The sequence below is a fragment of the Trichomycterus rosablanca genome, chromosome 19 (genome assembly GCF_030014385.1).
Source record: "Trichomycterus rosablanca isolate fTriRos1 chromosome 19, fTriRos1.hap1, whole genome shotgun sequence".
In the NCBI taxonomy this organism is placed as follows: domain Eukaryota; kingdom Metazoa; phylum Chordata; class Actinopteri; order Siluriformes; family Trichomycteridae; genus Trichomycterus; species Trichomycterus rosablanca.
In genome coordinates, this window is record NC_086006.1 from 24,888,725 (window position 1) to 24,908,501 (window position 19,777).

At 43.4% G+C, this 19,777-nt stretch overlaps 1 protein-coding gene across 7 annotated transcripts in view; it reads left to right on the forward strand.

The window, feature by feature from the left end:
* LOC134333277 (utrophin-like) overlaps window positions 1-19,777 on the forward strand; it is a 200,784-nt gene that overhangs the window by 34,422 nt on the left and 146,585 nt on the right. For all 7 annotated transcript variants that reach the window (XM_063015178.1, XM_063015182.1, XM_063015177.1 and 4 more), the window contains 14 exons: window positions 6,954-7,178; window positions 10,609-10,790; window positions 11,345-11,495; window positions 12,778-12,897; window positions 13,073-13,174; window positions 14,141-14,248; window positions 14,375-14,554; window positions 14,679-14,857; window positions 15,106-15,211; window positions 15,312-15,399; window positions 16,403-16,650; window positions 17,208-17,388; window positions 18,092-18,219; window positions 19,560-19,697. In XM_063015178.1, coding sequence (XP_062871248.1) covers window positions 6,954-7,178; window positions 10,609-10,790; window positions 11,345-11,495; window positions 12,778-12,897; window positions 13,073-13,174; window positions 14,141-14,248; window positions 14,375-14,554; window positions 14,679-14,857; window positions 15,106-15,211; window positions 15,312-15,399; window positions 16,403-16,650; window positions 17,208-17,388; window positions 18,092-18,219; window positions 19,560-19,697 — 2,136 coding nt within the window. The remainder of the gene's footprint in view (window positions 1-6,953; window positions 7,179-10,608; window positions 10,791-11,344; window positions 11,496-12,777; window positions 12,898-13,072; window positions 13,175-14,140; window positions 14,249-14,374; window positions 14,555-14,678; window positions 14,858-15,105; window positions 15,212-15,311; window positions 15,400-16,402; window positions 16,651-17,207; window positions 17,389-18,091; window positions 18,220-19,559; window positions 19,698-19,777) is intronic.

Genomic DNA, 19,777 nt, shown 5'->3' on the forward strand with positions numbered 1-19,777 from the left:
AGTTTGGTAGGTTTTTTAATATTCCTTCAGACATGCAGAAGGTGGGTTGGCTGCTTTGAATATCTGTCAAGGTTTTTAGGCCTGTCCAGGGTGTATTTCTGCCAAGTGGTCATGATGGTGGGTTTGAAAGAATTTAGGATGACCATATGTTTATAATTTCTGAGGTTTTGTAATGCCAACCCTCAGCTATTTTTACCCTACACACACACACACACACACACACACACACACACACACACACACACACACTTTCACTATGTTCTCTAACACACACACACACACACACACACTTTCACTATGTTCTCTAACACACACACACACACACACACTTTCACTATGTTCTCTAACACACACACACACACACACACTTTCACTATGTTCTCTAACACACACACACACACACACACACACTTTCACTATGTTCTCTAACACACACACACACACACACACACTTTCACTATGTTCTCTAACACACACACACACACACACACACTTTCACTATGTTCTCTAACACACACACACACACTTTCACTATGTTCTGTAAGTCTGTCTCTAACACACAAACACACACACACACACACACACACACCCCTTTTAAAACTGGCCTGAATTACACAATCTGTTTTTACCATGTGGGTTTCAGTTGAAAATGCCAGTGCTTATTTCAAGCCAACGACCTTTTCTCCCGGGCGATGGCATTCTGGGTAATTCCATGCAAAACAAAGCTCTGTTTGAGAATCTGAAGCAGCGCGTGCTGGATTTTTCCCTCCTGAATCTTGTACTGATAGATTTTTTTTAGAGTTTAATCAGAACAGTCCTGTTTGTCTACAGTGTGGTCCTGGAACACGCCTCTGCACGGTACTTTATGTGGTACTGGTACATGACACGGCACTCAATGTGGTACTGGTACATGCTTTAATACAGTACTCCTCATGGTACTGGTACATGATACAGTACTCCACATGGTACTGGTACATGATACAGTACTCCACACTGGTATAAGATACAGTACTTTACATGGTACTGGTACATGACACTATACTCCACATGGTACTGGTACATGACACTATACTCCACATGGTACTGGTACATGCTTTAATACAGTACTCCACATGGCAGTACTTTACATGGTACTGGTACATGACACTATACTCCACATGGTACTGGTACATGATACAGTACTCCACACTGGTATAAGATACAGTACTTTACATGGTACTGGTACATGACACTATACTCCACATGGTACTGGTACATGACACTATACTCCACATGGTACTGGTACATGCTTTAATACAGTACTCCACATGGCAGTACTTTACATGGTACTGGTACATGACACTATACTCCACATGGTACTGGTACATGACACTATACTCCACATGGTACTGGTACATGCTTTAATACAGTACTCCACATGGCAGTACTTTACATGGTACTGGTACATGACACTATACTCCACATGGTACTGGTACATGATGCAGTACTCCACACTGGTACAAAATACAGTATTTTACATGGTACTGGTACATGACACTATAATAATAATAATAATAATACATTTTATTTATATAGCGCTTTTCAAGATACTCAAAGACGCTTTACATAAGACAAATAATCAAAACAAATACGTACATACACCATACAAATCATAGTACAAAATCAAAATAGTACATCAACATCAAGAATAATTAAGATAAAAACAAAGAGAGCAGCATAAGACAGTTCATTAAAAATTAGCTAAATTATGAGAGAGAACAACAAATATAGAACAATTTCTTAAAATTAGACAGAAACAGGACAGATTTACATGCAATCAGGAAACTGAAAACTTTACAAGTTTTAGGATCTAGGACTTCACATTTCTGTCGTGATCTAAGTATAAAAACTATTAAAAAGAATAGCAAAAAATAAAAGCATTTATTTTGTGTTGTTACAAGTTAAATGCCACTCTGAATAGATGAGTTTTGAGAAGTGACTTGAATTTGGACAGGTCAGGACAATCTCGTAGGTGTTTGGGGAGAGCATTCCATAAAGATGGAGCAGCTATGGAAAAGGCCCTGTCACCCCAGGTCCGGTGCTTGGTCCTAGAGGGTATGGACAGTAGGTTAGCCTCAGAAGAGCGAAGGCTACGGGAGGGAATGTGCTGATGGAGCAGGTCGGTGAGGTAGGATGGGGCCTGATTATGGAGAGCTTTGTGAGTGAATAGAAGAATTTTGAATTGAATGCGTTGAGCAACGGGAAGCCAATGAAGTTTTTGTAGAACAGGTGTAATATGATCACGGGAGCGAGTATGAGTAAGGAGGCGAGCAGCTGAATTCTGGATATACTGAAGTTTTTTTAGGATTTTGTTAGATGTACCATAAAGGATGCTATTGCAATAATCAATTCTGGATGTAATAAAAGCATGAATCAAGGTTTCGGCGGCAGAAAAAGAGAGTGATGGACGTAGACGTGCTATGTTTTTTAGATGAAAGAAAGCAGTTTTGGTGATGTGATTTACATGGCGGTCAAAAGAGAGGTTGCTATCAAAAATTACACCAAGATTTCGGATGTTAGAAGACGGAGACAAAGTGTCATTATCAATGGTAATTTGAAAATTTTTTGTGGTTTTTGCCAGGGTTGTAGGACCTACGATGATCATATCTGATTTTTCACAGTTTAATTTGAGGAAATTAGCTTTCATCCACAATTTCATTTCAGTGATGCAATTTGTCAGAGTGGAGTGAAGTTCAGTATTAATGGATTTGGAGGAGATGTAAAGCTGAATATCATCAGCATAGCAGTGGAAATGTAAACCATGCCGACGTATGATGTCACCAAGGGGGAGCATATAAAGAATAAACAAAAGGGGACCTAACACTGAGCCTTGGGGAACGCCTTGGGACAGTGGAGCAATGGCAGAACTACAATTGTTGATATTAACAAACTGTTGTCTGTTTATGAGATATGACCTTAACCACAAAAGGGCAGTACCAGTGATGTTGACAGAGGATTCAAGGCGGGACAGAAGAATGGAGTGATTAATGGTGTCAAAAGCTGCAGTAAGATCAAGGAGGACGAGAATATTAATTTGTCCAGAGTCTGAGGAAAGAAGAAGGTCATTTGTGACTTTGAGGAGGGCTGACTCAGTGCTGTGCTGGGGGCGGAAACCAGACTGAAATGATTCAAATAGATTATTGGAATTTAGGTGATCTTTGAGCTGTGAGGCAACAACACGTTCCAGTATTTTCGACAGAAATGGAAGATTGGAAATGGGCCGAAAGTTACTCATAATGTTAGAGTCAAGTCCAGGTTTTTTAAGTATGGGAGTAACAGCAGCCAATTTGAGTGATTGAGGGACTGAGCCAGAACTAAGAGAGGAATTGATTATCTCTGTGATAAGTGATGAGATAACTGGAAAACAACCCTTAACAAGTTTTGATGGAGCAGGATCCAAAACACAAGTGGAGCTTCGCATCCCTGTTAAGATCTCAGATAGGTCCAAAAGAGACACAGGTGAGAACTGAGACAGAGGCTGGGTAATAAATTGAGATGAGATAGGCGGAGAAACAGAGATGACAGGGGAAACTGTCAGAAAATTGTGGATATTCTCAACTTTTGTTTGAAAAAATGAGAGGTAAGAGTTACACTTGTCAACTGTAAAGGAATTGGTAGTATTGTCAACTGGTTTGAGAAGTTTATTTATTGTGGAAAAGAGAGTCTTAGGATTTGTTGATCCAGCATGTATGAGTTCGGAATAGTAAGTGGATCGGGCTGCCGTAAGAGCGTCTTTGTAATGTTGAAGATAATCAGAATAAATCTGATAATGTACTGTTAGACCGGTTTTCTTATAAAGTCTTTCAAGCTGGCGTTTACGGGATTTCATTTGGTGAAGCTCAATTGTGTACCATGGTGCGGAATGACTAAATGAAACAAATTTGGTTCTCAAAGGAGCCAGCTCATCAAGACATGAGGCGAGTATGTCATTATAGTAATCGACAAGGTCAGATGAATTACTAGACAGTACAGGACAGACAGACATCTTTTTAACAAGAGAATCTGAGAAAGCAGAGGGAGAGATATATTGAAGATTCCTGAAGGATATTTTACGTTTAGCTCTAGTGATGGGCCTAGTGACCTCAATGTCCATGATGATTGTCAAATGATCAGAGACAGTAAGGTCATGGCTGGACGGCTGATGAACTAGGACACCAGTAGAGCAGACAAGGTCAAGAGTATGACCTTTTTTATGAGTTGGAAAATGTATATGTTGTGTGAAATTAAAACACTGTAACAATTCCAAAAATTCCCTGGCAAATTTACAGTTGTTGTCATCAATATGGATGTTAAAATCACCCATAAGCAGTACAGAGGATGAGAGGGCACTAAGCTGGGTTAAAAAATCTGAAAAATCAGAGAGAAAGGAAGCGTTTGGCTTTGGCGGACGATAAACTACAGCAGTGACCAGAGGAGTAGGCCCTGACAACTTGAAAGCCAGGTGTTCAAAAGAAAGAGCAGCAGGAAAAGACAAAGTGGTTATTTTAATATCATCCCTATAGACTGCAGCAACACCACCACCTCGCCCTTCCATACGAGGTTCATCAATATACGAGTATCCCATTGGCGTGGTCTGATTTAACGTAAAATAATCCAAGGGTTTATGCCAAGTTTCAGTGAGACAGAAAAAGTCTAGTTCACTGTCAGATATAAATTCACTAAGTACAGTACTTTTTGTGTTGAGTGAACGAACATTAAGCAATGCCATTTTCAAGTGGTATTGTTGTGTAGTTGGCTGTGAGGAACGAGGAAGAGAACGGAGATTTGCTAAGTCCACTCCGCGTTTCCTATCCCACTCCGTGGACAGCGTTGTCATGGAGACTACACCGCTACTGGTGTGCAAGGCAGCAGCGCTCTGATGACGTGTTTGCGGAGCGACAGTGCGCACGGCTGACCAGAAGGATGGAATAGCGTTACCGTTTCGAAGATAAACAAGCTTTCTCCGGGAGCCCCTGTGAATATAACGAGGCCGGCGAAGGAGTCCAAGCTGTTTGATGACTGAAATACACGATGGAGTAGTGCAGTTGTTGAACTTCCTCAGCTGGTCAACGGAATAGTTCAACATCGTGCCGATCCCAGGAAAACTCATCCACCGTTCACCACCGGCCGCAGACGCGATGTACAGTAGAAAGAACAAAAAGTATCAAAAGCACAAATAAAAGTATCAAAAGTAACATAAAAGAAATAGATCCACAAGGTGTGTAAAAAGATGAAAACGAAAAACGATAAAAATACAATAAAATACGGTAAAATACGGTAAAATACGGTAACGGTAGCGGCAGCCAAATGCGCCAGCGTCCACCATCACCATGGCAACTGAGTACATGATGCAGTACTTCACACTGGTATAAGATACAGTACTTTACATGGTACTGGTACATGACACTATACTCCACATGGTACTGGTACATGATGCAGTACTTCACACTGGTACAAGATACAGTACTCCACATGGTACTGGTACATGACACGGTACTTCACGTGGTACTGGTACATGCTTTAATACAGTACTCCACGTGGTACTGGTACATGACACAGTACTCCACATAGTGGTGAAGAGTAATTGGAACACAGATGAGGGGCTGAGGTGTCCACAGTCAATCTAGCTTTACAGAGTCGTGAGCTTTGAGACTTGAGTTTTTTTTCTACATGATCAGCCACAAACTAAGTGGAGCTTTATGAGCTTTTAAAATGGTAATTTTACTGCCAATTAGTCTATGCTCATGTAAAGCTTACTTGACTGTGAACAGTCAGAAAATGTATATAAAAAGGTAAGAAATGATTTGGGACTTCTGCATTTATTATGTCTCGTTGTTTGGTTTAGTTCTGCCCCCCCCTCGCGGATGGCAGCTGTGTACACTCGTACACACTGGTGTTAGAAATCTCATCCCGGTGTGAACTCACCGTCATGACCAGTACTGAGTGAAGTAGCTGAAGACCTGAAGCTCAGGATTAAAAGATGCCTGTACTGCACAATACAGTCTGTACTGTTGCCTGTTGACTGTATGCCGGCCTGTCTGACCTATTTAACTGATGTTTACACGTTATCCGGAATTCCTGGGCACGGCTAAGTGTTGCTGACCGCCTGAAAGGGCACGGAAGGGGCGTGTCTTCCTCTGCCAACACCTTTCTTTTGTCATTAAACAAAGTGTTAGTCAAACTGTGAGGGAGAAACCGGCTCAGGTTACACTTATGTAATCCTACACATGTAAACATTTCTGTTCTCAGGTTTAACATTTGTTTATTGTTTGTTTTAACACCGCTTTATACTGGTCAGGGTCGCGGTGGGGCCGGTTCTGTGGGCGAAAAGCAGGAAAAACAGGTTGTCAGGTTACCAGTTCATCACAGGGTGCACACACACACCTTGAGCAATTTGTAGTAGCTCTAATTGGCTTGACTTCATGTCTTTGGTGGGAGGAAACCAGAACTCCTGAAGGAAACCCACATGGACACTGGGAGAACATGCAAAATGCAGGGTCACCTTCAAGGCAAGGCAAAAATTCCATCCAGATTCAAAAAATACATCCAAAAGCAGAAGGTGAGTGACTGGGTTTTTTCTCCAACCCTTATGGCAAGAGACAACTGTTCCATTTACTTTTTAATGCGTGCAGTCAAATATTTCCAGTATATGGGCACAGAGAAGCTTACACTTGAGCAAACTATTAGATTTGGTAGTTTTAGTTTTTTAAATGAAAACCTTTACTCGTTTTAGTCAAACTGTAAAGAAAACATCTGCTGTTTTCCAGCTGTTGGCTGATTGTGACCCTTTGACCTGCTTGTTCATTGAATGTTGCCATTCATTTAGGTTTTGAAAGTATAAAAGTCTCACCCTATATATTCTTTTCCAAATGAAGTCTGGAAGTTTAGATCTATATTGGCTTTGTCCTCAAACCTCATGTCCGTTTTTTCTGCAGGCGCTGGCTGGCGAGGCAGAGAAAGCCAGCAGGCCGAGGGCAGAGACTCCCAGCACCGTGACGGAGGTCGAGATGGCAGAAAGCTCCGAGATGGAACTGGAATCATACCAGATCACTCTGGAGGAGGTTCTCACCTGGCTCCTGTCTGCAGAGGACACACTGCTCAGCCAGGACGAGGTTTCAGACGACGTCGAGGAGGTCAAGGATCAGTTCCACACACATGAGGTATGCTACAAATGTCTGAGGAAAGATAGTTACAGCGTTAATCAAGTCAAATGTATTCGTATTGCACTTTTTATGCTTATTAGTTCTTTTTTGTTTTGTTTAAAGTTGGGACGATGCCCTTCAATGCCTACAAATATAGAGTTAATATTTGTTTTTCTCTACTGTAAATATTTTATTTATATAGCATGCCACCCTGCAGGTGCTAGGCACCAACAATCAACCATACAACCCACTTATTCCAGCTATAGCACAGGTTTAAGTAGAAGAGCTGTGTGTTTGTACACCCTACTGCCGAGAGGTCACCTTGTTTCACAATAGATCGTAAACATCTCCTGTGTTCTCCAGAAGGAATTTGGATCCTCCTGTAGTCCCTCCCTCCTCCTCCTCTCAGGGTACACAGTCAGAACATGTCAGGAATGTGAGGAATTCTATGGAGCTTGGTGACTCCGAACCATGCTGGATGGATGGATGGATGATGGATGACGGGAGGGAGGATGTCTTGTTTGCGGGCGGGGTTGTAGGCAGTTAGGGGGAGGTTTACGTTCCTGATGGTAAAGGTGCAGATAATGAGAACTATTCAGGTCGTGTACAAAAGCAAGTGGAATAAACAAAGCTGTGCTAATCCCCTCAGGAATAGGCTTTTCTAAAAGTGTGAACCTGCAGGTCCCAAAACCAGGAGCTCTGAGGTTTCCCCGAAAACAAAAAGCTCTTTCCTGGGACTGTGTGCATTAGACGCTTTGCACTCTATTAAGTACCAGAACTGAACTATTTTTTTTGTTTTCATCATGGCTAGATGACCTCTAATAGTGTTTTAATCTCAGGTCGTACTGCCTTTTTTGGGGTAAAGTGACCCAGAGACGATTTTCTGGCACTGAGCTCGAATACCTAAACACTCAAACCCTGCAGACTTGGACGGTATCTGGCTTTATGTGCTTGGATGGCAGATACCAGTACAGGCTGTTCTAAATACTTTATTATTTTTCTTTTAACTCAGCAGGTGTTTGAAAGCTTTTCAACATGCTGGAAAGGTTTATGATGAAAGTTTTATTGTTTTTTATTTCTTATAAATTAAACAATGTTGAGATGAAAATAAAAACCCCGTAATACAGCGTTTCACGCTGGAAACTCCATAATAAGGGTTCACCAGAGAGACAATATAATATTTTATGTATTAGGATTTTTAACGGCATGTTTTACACACCTTGGTTGCATTTATTACAGGACAGGTAGTTACTGGTTACACAAGATTCATCAGTTCAAGTCTTTAATGTCCAAAGGACAATTTTGTATCTCCAGTTCACCTCACTTGCACGTCTGTGGACTGTGGGAGGAAACCGGAGCTCCCGGAGTAAACCCACACAGACACGGGGAGAACATGCAAACTCCACACAGAAAGGACCCGGAATTTCTCCACCTAGAAATCGAACCCAGGACCTTCTTGCTGTAAGGGGACAGTGCTACCCACTGAGCCACCGTGCTGCCACCCCCTATATTAAACACTCTGTAAGGCAAGGGTCACCTGTGACCGTGAAACATCCTTATGCAGAATCACCCATTAGGCGAGGTGCCATTAATCAGGGTCACCTGTAAGGCAAAGAAAGGCCCAAAAAGTCAGGGTCACCTACCAGGTGAGGTGCGATAAGCTGGGGACACTTTCGAGGCACCCTAAGTCAGGTTCATCCCTGAGGTGAGCAAATTGACCCCCTACTTTGACGTTTAAAGACTGAATCTATTATCCAGCCATAATAATAGCCGTAATAGCTGACATGGTGTTAAGAATCAATCAAACAGACAAACAAACAAACCTACAAGGCGAGGTGCCAATAATAAGGTTCACCTTAGAGGCAGCATGAGTCTAGGGTCATCTAGCCAGACACCGTAAGTCAGGGTTGCAATGTTGCCTTGCAGCAAGATGGTCCTGGGTTTGATTCCCAGGTGGAGCCCTTGGGTTCCCTTCTATGTGGAATTTGCATGTTCTCTCCGTGGCTGTGTTGGTTTCCTTCCACAGTACAAAGACGTGTAATTGAGGTGAACTAGAGATACACATTGAACCTGAACTGATGAATTATGGGTAACCTGTAACTTCCGTTCCTGTCATGAATGGAAGTGTAAAACATGACGTTAAAATCCAAATAAACAGACAAGTTACATGAGTTCAGAACAGTTCTGTGAGTCGAGACAAGTTGAAAACCCGCTCAGGACTCGGGCTCATATTTACTCGTTTACTTTCTTCCTCTCTCCTGTGTTTGTTGTTCTGCTGTGTGAAATCTGAAACACATTTGAACACATTGATAATAAAATGTTGGTTTTTTATCTTCGGTAAAAATTAGAGGTGCGATTTTGTCATGTTTTGTGGAGAAGATGGATGGTAATGTGGACATGGCAGCTTTTTGACGGGGAAATTGCAGTTCATAACAGGGTGCAGGCGGCGTGTGGCAGACGTAATGACTACTGTGCTTGACACTTTAACTGCTCTGAATAACACCTTTAGGGGTGAAGGGCCTGGCCTAAACTTTTCTGAAATGTACAGACGGAGACTTGAAGAAAAACCTAAATTTATAAGTGGTGAAACAGCAAGTGAACGTCTGTTCTTAGGGTGAATGAGGCCACGTTTTAAATCATTTTGGGGAAAAAAAGTTTATTTATGTATATTTATGTACACCGATCAGCCATAACATTAAAACCACCTCCTTGTTTCTTCACTCACTGTCCATTTTATCAGCTCCACTTACCATATAGAAGCACTTTGTAGTTCTACAATTACTGACTGTAGTCCATCTATTTCTCTGCATGCTTTGTTAGCCCCCTTTCATGCTGTTCTTCAATGGTCAGGACCCCCACAGGACCACCACAGAGCAGGTATTATTTAGGTGGTGGATCATTCTCAGCACTGCAGTGACACTGACATGGTGGTGGTGTGTTAGTGTGTGTTGTGCTGGTATGAGTGGACAAGACACATCAGCGCTGCTGGAGTTTAAGTCCTCCAACCAAAAATATCCAGCCAACAGCACCCTGTGGGCAGCGTCCTGTGACCACTGATGAAGGTCTAGAAGATGACCGACTCAAACAGCAGCAATAGATGAGCGATCGTCTCTGACTTTACATCTACAAGGTGGACCAACTAGGTAGGAGTGTCTAATAGAGTGGACAGTGAGTGGACACTGTGTTTAAAAACTCCAGCAGCGCTGCTCATACCAGCACAACACACACTAACACACCACCACCATGTCAGTGTCACTGCAGTGCTGAGAATGATCCACCACCTGAATAATACCTGCTCTGTGGTGTGCTTATGGACTAAGCTATAGTATTATTATTAGACTTCTGTAGAACAATGCCTTTGGTGTCTGCACCACTAAACAAACGTTTGCGCTGGTAATGTTGGGTTGATGATATAAAGCCCTCAATACAAAACCTTCTCTCTCCCCAGTCGTTCATGGCGAAGCTGACGGCGCACCAGAGCAGCGTGGGTAACGTCCTGCAGGTGGGTAACCAGCTGACTTCTCAGGGTAACCTGCTTGAAGAGGAGGAGGAGGAGATCCGCGAGCAGATGAGCCTGCTGAACTCGCGCTGGGAAAACCTCCGGGTCAACAGCATGGACCGACAGGCCAGGTACACACACACACAAACACGATGTCTGGTCAAAAGTATCCGGACACCTCTTCTTAATTCTCTACTCGTTTACATTTTCGGCATTTAGCAGACGCCTTTATCCAAAGTGATCTTTGAGGGCCTTTTATGGGCATTGCTCAAGGGCTCAACAGCAGCAGCCTGGTGGTGGTGGGGCTTGAACCAGCGACCTTCTAATTGCTAGTTCGATACCTTAACCACTAGGCTACAGCTTGTGTTTCAGCCACAATAATTGCTAACAGGTGTAATAAATCAGATCTAATAGATTTAATTGTTGTGGCTGAAACATAGATAATGATTAGAAGGGGTGTCCCAATACTTTCGTCCATATAGCGTATAAATAAATATCGGCTTTAGAATTTTTAGCGTGGCGAGAGTTGTTAAACCAGGTTTTCCAAGGGTCCCAAAAGTTTTGGAACAGACATAAAACTAAATAAATGCTGCCTAGAACCTGAAACATTTTTATTCATGTTTTATTTATGTACACACATGCTGTAATACACAGACCTTCGTTTTGTTTGTATTGATGTTTGCAGACTTCATGAAGTCCTGATGGACCTTCAGCATCAGCAGCTCAAGCAGCTCTCTGATTGGCTGAAGCAGACAGAAGAGCGCATCCGTAAAATGGAGACCGAGCCCATCGCGGGAGACTTGCACGGATACACGGCTCAAATCGAACAGCACAAAGTAAGAGAAGTCTGAACTGTCGCTCACCTGGTGGTACAGCTACCGACAGCTATTTTTTATTTGTTTTGCGTTCCTCAACTACATGTACAGCTGACGAGTGTATGTGCACTAGAGGGCACATTTACAGGAGTGCCGTGATTAACACACACCCTCCTACACGTGTGCAGTAGCCGCTTCTTTTTTCCTGCACGAGGCAGGTTCATACGGGGATCCGTATCGCGCATGGAGAGTCACGCGCTGATGTCCAGTATCCCCCGTCTCATTGTGCAGGCGCCATCGTGGCAGTTGTGGCCTAGTGGTTAAGGTACTGGACTAGTAATTGACAGGTTGCTGGTTCAAGCCCCACCACTGCCAGGTTGCCACTGTTGGGCCCTTGAGCAAGGCCCTCAACCCTCAATTGCTTAGACTGTATACTGTCACAGTACTGTAGGTCGCTTTGGATAAAAGTGTCTGCTGAATGGCAAAAATGTAAATGTAAAAATCGAGCAGCCAGCAGAGGTCGTAATCGCAGCAGTCATGAGGAATCCCCTCCGGCACTCCCACCCGCAGACGTGTGCCAATCGCCCGACCTGTGGAAACCCCGCCAGTTAGATCATACAAATATAATCGAAAGTTACAAATCGCATTATAAATCAATAATATTTTAATTCATGTTGTCATATTTTTATTATTTCTGGTTTGTCAACAAGAAAGACAATTAAATTATTATTCTCAATTGTTTTCGGGATAATCCATATTAACGTAATGGCCAAAAGTATTTGGACGCCTGACCATGAGCTTGTTGGACATGCAAATAATATTTAAATAAATTGACCTCTGTTATCTGTTCAGCTATAACAACAGCCACTTCTTTGAGAAGGCTTCTCACAAGACTTTGAAGTACATCTGTGGGAATTTGTGCCTGTTCCGTCTAAAGATGGCAGCATTTGTATGGCTGGGCACTGATGCTGGTCAAGAACGCCTCAACTGATGTTCCAGTTCAATCCAGAGCTGCTCAGTGAGGCCGAGGTCACTGATGTCTGTATAGAACAGGGACACGATCATGCTGTGATAGGAAAGGGCCTTCCCTAAGTTTATCATTTCCTTATGATTGAATTATTACACCTGTTAGTAATTGTTGTGGCTGCAGCACACACTCAATAATTTTAAAAGGTGTCCCAATACTTTTGTCCTTATATGTACTGTGTGTTACTGCTGTGAAACAACCAAACACATTCAAATCGAAGCTCCTGAAACCTGAAGCACCTTTCTTAATCATCCGTGCTCGTGTGTTCGTGCCTAGGCGCTGCAGAACGACCTGGAGGCCGAGCAGGTGAAGGTGAACTCTCTCACTCACATGGTGGTGGTGGTGGACGAGAACAATGGAGAGAGCGCCACCGCTGCGCTGGAGGACCAACTACAGGTAGGACACAGTTTAAATTCAAGTGATGTTCCAGCTCTGATGTTCCAGTGTCCTGTCCAGGGTTGTGTCACGGTGGGTCTGGGTTCCCTGTAAGCACAGGGCACAACCCTGGACATTAATTTCCAGGATCTTTAATGTCCTTCGGGATCAATAATGTATCTATCTATCTATCTAGTCTCTGGGCGAGCGCTGGGCCGCGGTGTGTCGGTGGACTGAAGAGCGCTGGACCAGACTGGAGGAGATTCTACTGGTGTGGCAGGAGCTCCTGGACGATCAGGTCTGAACGTTATTTCCAACACTCGTGCCAAAAGTATGTGACCACCCCTGCTAATATTGAGTGTCAGGCATTTTAGCCACACCCATTACTAGCAGCTGTTTAAAATCAGAGTGTGTGTGCTTGACCGGCCTGCCTGCTGTCCAGATAGGCCTCCTATTAAAAATAAAGCATAAAGAAGAGAAACGGACAAGGGTGATCATGGATCACGTCATAATTATAGAAAATCTGATGAAACACGCCTCTGTCCCAACTTTTTTGGAGCGTGCTGCAGGCATCACACTCAAAATTTGTTTATATTTACAAACTACAGTGAAGTTGATCACTACAAACATTAAAAATATGAAATATTTCAGGCGCTCAGGTGGCGCAGCAGTAAAACACGCTAGCACACCAGAGCTAACATCTCAAACTGGTTGGTTCGAATCTCAGCCCTGCCATCAGGCTGGGCAGCTATATGAACAATGATTGGCTGTTGTTCCTACAGGGTGGGAGCCGGATAGGGACCTCATAACAGGTGGCGTCTGCACAGAGTCAAGGAATAATGCTGATCAGGGTATGAACTCACCCGGTGCAGGTGAAAAGAAGCAGTCGGCTACTGCACACGTGTCGGAGGGGGCGTGTCAGTCTCGTTCTCAATCAGGGTGGGGAATCGGCATCAGTAAAGAGGAAGCGAAATGTAATCGGATAATTGGATATGCTAAAATTCAGAAAAACCACAGATCCTGTATTTATTGCATTTTACAAAGCGTCCCAACTTTTCTGGAAAATGGGTTTGCACAAATCCCCATAGACACAATAGCGAAAGACTTTTATAGCTGCAAACCTTAATGAACTGCAGTTTTTGAAGGGGATGTCCGACAAGCTCATGGTCAGGTGTCCACATATTTTTGAGCATGTTCGTTCTTTGCTTTGTGTTACATTATTGTGCTGCTCATGGTGGTGTTTGTATCTGTATAACGTTTCCAGAACCTGTTCAGAACCTGGCTGAAGGAGAAAGAGGACGCTCTGAATGAAGTGCAGACGAGCAGTTTCAAAGACCCGAGTGAAATCAACGCTAACGTTCGTAGATTAGCGGTGAGTGGTCTGATTAACGCTCTAGTTTAGCGTTTCCCGCTGCTAGAATGGCAGTCATTTGAAACTGTCCATTAAATTGAACGTTTTGTGTGATGGATGGATATCGGTACCTCTCACCCCTGGCAGAACCTGAAGGAGGACATGGCGCAGAAGCGGCGGGCGCTAGGTGCCCTTACCGAGGCCGGTCAGGATGTTGCACAGCTACTGAGGAGCGACGAAGCCAGTCAGCACATCGAAACTGACAATGAGGAGCTGACGCAGCGCTGGGACAACCTGGTACAGAGGCTGGAGGACTGCTCCAACCAGGTAACACACACACACACACACACACACATCAAACATTCATCAATAAGCATTTTCTTAATACCAGTTTTGCTCAAAATAGAAACAGTTCTGTCCGTTTTAACTGTTTTCTGGTCTTGTTACCAAGGTGACCCTGGCGGTGGGTGTTGCCGGGACCCCTCAGGTGCAGGAGAGGGTCAGTGTGGAGACCGTCAGAACAGTGGTACATCGGGTGGAGCGCACGGTTGTCGGCGTCGACCAGGAGCTCCCGCCACCCGCCCCGCCGAAAAAACGGCACCTGGATACGGACACGGAGCTCTTCAAACTGTAAGAACACCCTCGCATTCACATTAAGGGTGTTCGATTAAAGGAAGAGTTCATTAATAAATGGATTTGTATTAGTTTAAAACTGCTAACAACTCAATTGCTTTTGTTTTGTATAACGTATAATAAATATAAAGTGGTTCTGTAGCACAGAAAGTTTTGAGACACCTGATAAACCTTTAATCTGAAGCTTGTTGGTTATGATTAAGATCTTTATATAATCGGGTTATATGTGGTTTTATGTTCTCTAGACTGGACAGTGAGGTCCGGGAGCTCTCGTCCTGGCTGGTGAAGTGGAAAACATCAGCACAGTCGCTTTCCTCAGAAGATCCACGAGTGTTTCAGAAGAAACTACAGGTGAATAAAACTACACTTCCCACCATGAGAGGGATTCGGATCAGTGCTGATTGGTTGATGGATTTGTATCATATATCATATGTGTTGTGTTTATTGACAGGATGTGGAGAAGCAGTTGGGAGAGAAGGAACCGCAGCTGAAGCAGGTTCAGGAGAGAGGAGAGACGCTGAGAGAGCAGTTAGAGAGAGGTAAAGGATTCTGGGTAATTTTCTGCTAAAACAGCTTTCAGCCGTCAGTGGCGGGTGAAGTGAGATTAGTTACGTTTACACCAATCATCCGATCTATCAACCACACTGAGCAGCTGGATTATCCTCAACAATCCTCAACAATCCTCAACAATCCTCCTGCCTCGTTCTACACCTCACATCAGTTCTGTAAACGAAGTGAAGTGGAGGATTGATTTATTTATTGTTTTAAGTTTGTAATGTTTTATTTCTTCTCATTTCTTTCTTCTTTTCTGTTTCTTTCTGTTTTTCTTTGATTTTTGACTTTTTTTCTTGTTTTGTATTTTCTGACTTTCTTTTAAATTCACTTTTCTGTATTAATTCTTAATCAGATTTTTTTTTCTTGTCCTTTCTTTTTTTCTCTCTTTCTTTCTTTCTTTTGTTTTAGTTTGACTTTGATTTTACACTTTCTTACTTTTCTTTCTTTGTTCTTTTTTTCTTTTTTTCTTTATTTTTTCTTTATTTATTTTCTTTTTTGTTTCTTTGTTTTTTTCTTCTTTTCTTTCTTTGTTTTTTCTTTCTTTGTTTTTTTCTTTTTTCTTTTTTTCTTTCTTTTTTCTTTATTTTCTTTTTTGTTTCTTTGTTTTTTTCTTCTTTTCTTTCTTTGTTTTTTCTTTTTTGTTTCTTTTTTTCTGTTTCTTGAATTATTTTTTTCTTTTCTTTCTTTCTTGATTTTCTTTCTTTCGTTTTTTCTTTCTTTCATTTTTCGTTTTTCTTGATTGTTTTTATTTCTTTCTTTTTCTTTTTTTTCTTTCTTTCTTTTTGCTTTCTTTTTTTGTTTTTGTTTCTTTGTCTTTTTTCTTGTTCTTTCTTTTTTTCTTTTACTTTTTTTCTTGATTTATTTTTCTTTCTTTCTTTCCTTCTTTCTTAGCTCGGCTTATTTTCCGGTGTTAACTTTTTTGTGTTCTTTTACCTTAAACTGTTTATTTTGCTCTTTTGCTAATTGATCCTGTCTCTGTGTGTGTAGAGGGCATGGCGAGCTCTCAGGTGAGCGCGTCTCTGGATTCGGTGCGGTCGGAGTGGCAGAGCTGTGAGAAGCTTCGTCAGGACCTGCGGAGTCGAGCTCAGCTCCTGAAGCAGATGGATTCTTTCTCCTCAGACCTAAAGCTCCTGGATCAGGTGCTGCTGGATGCTGAGACCTGTCTGAACCGAACAGCTGGACAGAGTGCAAGTGCTGACCGGTCAGCTCTGCTCAAACTACAGAACGAGTGTCAGGTCAGTGGAAGGTTTTTATGCCTTTATCTCCCAATGTAGTCATTTCCACTTCCCAACTGTGAGTCACAACCCCTGATCTGATCAAGATGAGCCAGATTACCACACGCCCCCAATGACACGTGTTGGGGTCCCGTATGGAGAGCCACTCCATTTTACGACCAAAAGAACTCTGGTTCTTGAACCGGTTCCGTTCTGACTCCTTAGAACCTTGGTGCTTGGGCTTTTTAGAGAACCATGTTGTGCTAGTGCGTTATATTGTCACCCGAGTGCCCTGAGACTCTAGTCTTGAAATACAGTCCCGAGTCTCAGCAGTGCCCAAAATCAGTGTTGCTCAGTGTCTCATGCCTCTGAAGTGCTGGACCAGTGCCAGTGAACTGAACCCTGCTAAATCCTTGGCATTACCCGCTCTGTGAACACACACAGGTTTGGATGGTGTTCAGAGCGACTCTTTCTTCACTCATTATAAAATAATAAATCTGGCATCACTCAGTCATGACTGATTGTAGAACGATGTTATTCTTTATTAATACGTGTGTGTGTGTGTGTGTGTGTTGCAGGCTCAGCTGAAAGGGCTGCAGGCTCTGACCTTACGACTTGAGGAGCTCCGTCCTCAGGCAGCGTCTTTTGCGAAGGAACCCGGCGCCTCCGCTGCCATCCAGAGCCACATGGCTACTCTCACATCACGCCAAGCTTCGGCCCTCCAGCAGCTGACTGCGAGAGAGAAGGAGATAAATGCAGGTAAAACCGGTCGGCTGGGCGCCGTCTAGCAGGCACAATTGGCCTCCGGTTTGCTGGGTGGAAAAGACCAGACTAAGGGGTGGGGTTACCAATGCTGTGTAAGGACCTTGGTTCCTCAGGGCTCCTGTACAGAAAGTGGAGGAGCGCAGAGATCAGGGCGTGGCTCTCTGTACGTGAAGCTGACCTCACGAGAAAGTATGGGTGATTAAGGAGTTGTAGCCTAGTGGTTAAGAATCCAAAGCTAGCTGGTTCAAGCCCCACCACTGCCAGGTTGCCACTGTTGGGTCCTTGAGCAAGACCCTTAACCCTCAATTGCTTAGACTGTATACGGTTACAGTGTTGTAAGTCGCTTTGGATAAAAGGGGGAAAATGCATTAAAAAAAGAAGAGCACCATTTTTCTGGCCAGTAACCTGTGATTTTGTGGGTGGAAAACTGCTAAACCTTTCAGGATTTTGGCATCAGCATTGGCACCATCATGCCTGTGGAAAAGTGCTATTCCACAGCTGTCTAAATGGGTTGAGATTGTGTAGACTGTTGTGTATGATTTACCCTGTGAATTGGGGGCAGCCATCCTGGAAGAGACCACTCCCTTCTTCATCCCATCATCAGTCCATCACAAGCTTTTGATACTGTAGTAGTTTCTGTGTTCCTTGCATTAATCACACTGTGAGGTCTCATGTTCTTGTTCTTTTCCTCTCTCAGCTCAGAGCAGGCTGCAGCGGCTCGAGGACAGCGCAGACGTTCAGGTCAGACTGGAGTCCAGACTGTCTGCTCTCACAGCCAACGTGACGGACACCCCGTCCACACAGGAGGCCGTGGACAAAGCTCAGGTCTGTATGTGTGGCCGACCCTATGAAGCTGATCATCCTCCTAATAATCCTAAAAAGTATTTGGATGGCTGCGTTTCCCAATCATAAATTTGTCACCTTAAAGTTCCTATAGGAACACTACACTGTGGTCCATAAAATTCCCAACATTTTAGCCTGGAAATGGCTACAATGCATTACGCTCCTGGATTTCACAGAACCACTATAAGAGTCATTATTCCGAGATCAAGGAAACTTGATTAATCTACCTAGGAGTTACTTATCCGGTCACAAAAGATCTCAGATTGTTTAATGATTTGCAACAACTGAGGCAAAAGGAAAGGGGAGCACTTACTTATTTCTTAGTTTCACAACTACTATACCATGATGAGCTGTGTGTGTGTGTGTGTGTGTGTGTGTGTGTGTGTGTGTGTGTGTGTGTGTGTGTGTGTGTGTGTGTGTGTGTGTGTGTGTGTGTGTGTGTGTGTGTGTGTGTGTGTGTAAGGGTGTAAGGGTGTGTCTGTAGTGTGGCCTGGCTTGACGTGGCACACTTGACGCCGTGCCCACAGACCAGATGCTTCCCTTCCAAAACCCTTCATCTTTTCCCCCTGTGTGGTCAGTGGGATTTCCCTCTGGCCTCTATTTCTGTTACAGAATGACACTATATGGCCAAAAGTATTTGGACACCTGACCATGAGCTTGTTGGACGTCTCATTTCAATAACAAACGAATGGAGTGACCTCTATGTGATCTTTCCAGCTACAGCAGCAGCCACTCTTCTGAGAAGGCCTTTCATAAGACTTACAAGTATATCTGTGGGAATTTGTGCCCAGTCAATCAAAAGAGCATTTATATGGACAGCAGTAGCTGAGTGCTTAAGGTACTGGACCAGTAATCAAGAGGTTGCTGGTTCACGCCCTATCACTGCCAAGTAGCCACTGTTGGACCCCTGAATTGCTCAAATTGAGGTCAATCATAATTGTAAGTCGCTTTGGATAAAAGCTGCAATCGTAAATATAAATGTATGGCTTGGCACAGTTATCGGTCATGAAAATCTCAGTTGATGTTCCAGTTCATTCCAAAGCTGTTCAGTGCCATTCACAAGCTATTGCTGTCTGTTGAGTGCCTGTCCAGGCTGATAGCACCACTGAGACCTGAGTCTTGAAGATTGTGGCTCAGCATATTGTGTTGTGTTGTGTTTTTACTCCGTTTCTCTGTGGGCAATATGATTACGATTATCTGAAGGGTGGGCAATCACTTGTGTAACATTACAGTGCATTGTGGGTAGCCTGTAGTATAGTGTTTGCGGGCGGACATGCACAGGCCTTGATTCTGATATTCGGGGTTCTTTCCGTGTCCTGCAGGCTCTGTGTCTGGAGATCGAGCAGCTGCAGGCTGCATCAGACCCATCATCTCTCCAGCGCTGGACTCAGCTTTCCACTGCAGCCGCAGACCAGCTCGGCGCACTGCAATGCATTTTGGGTAGCATGAAGGACACTCAGGTGAGCATCGTTAAGTCGTTCGTGCTTCTCTTGTTCATTTCTGTGCGGTGCAGCTCTTACATTGGCACAACACCCGCTCG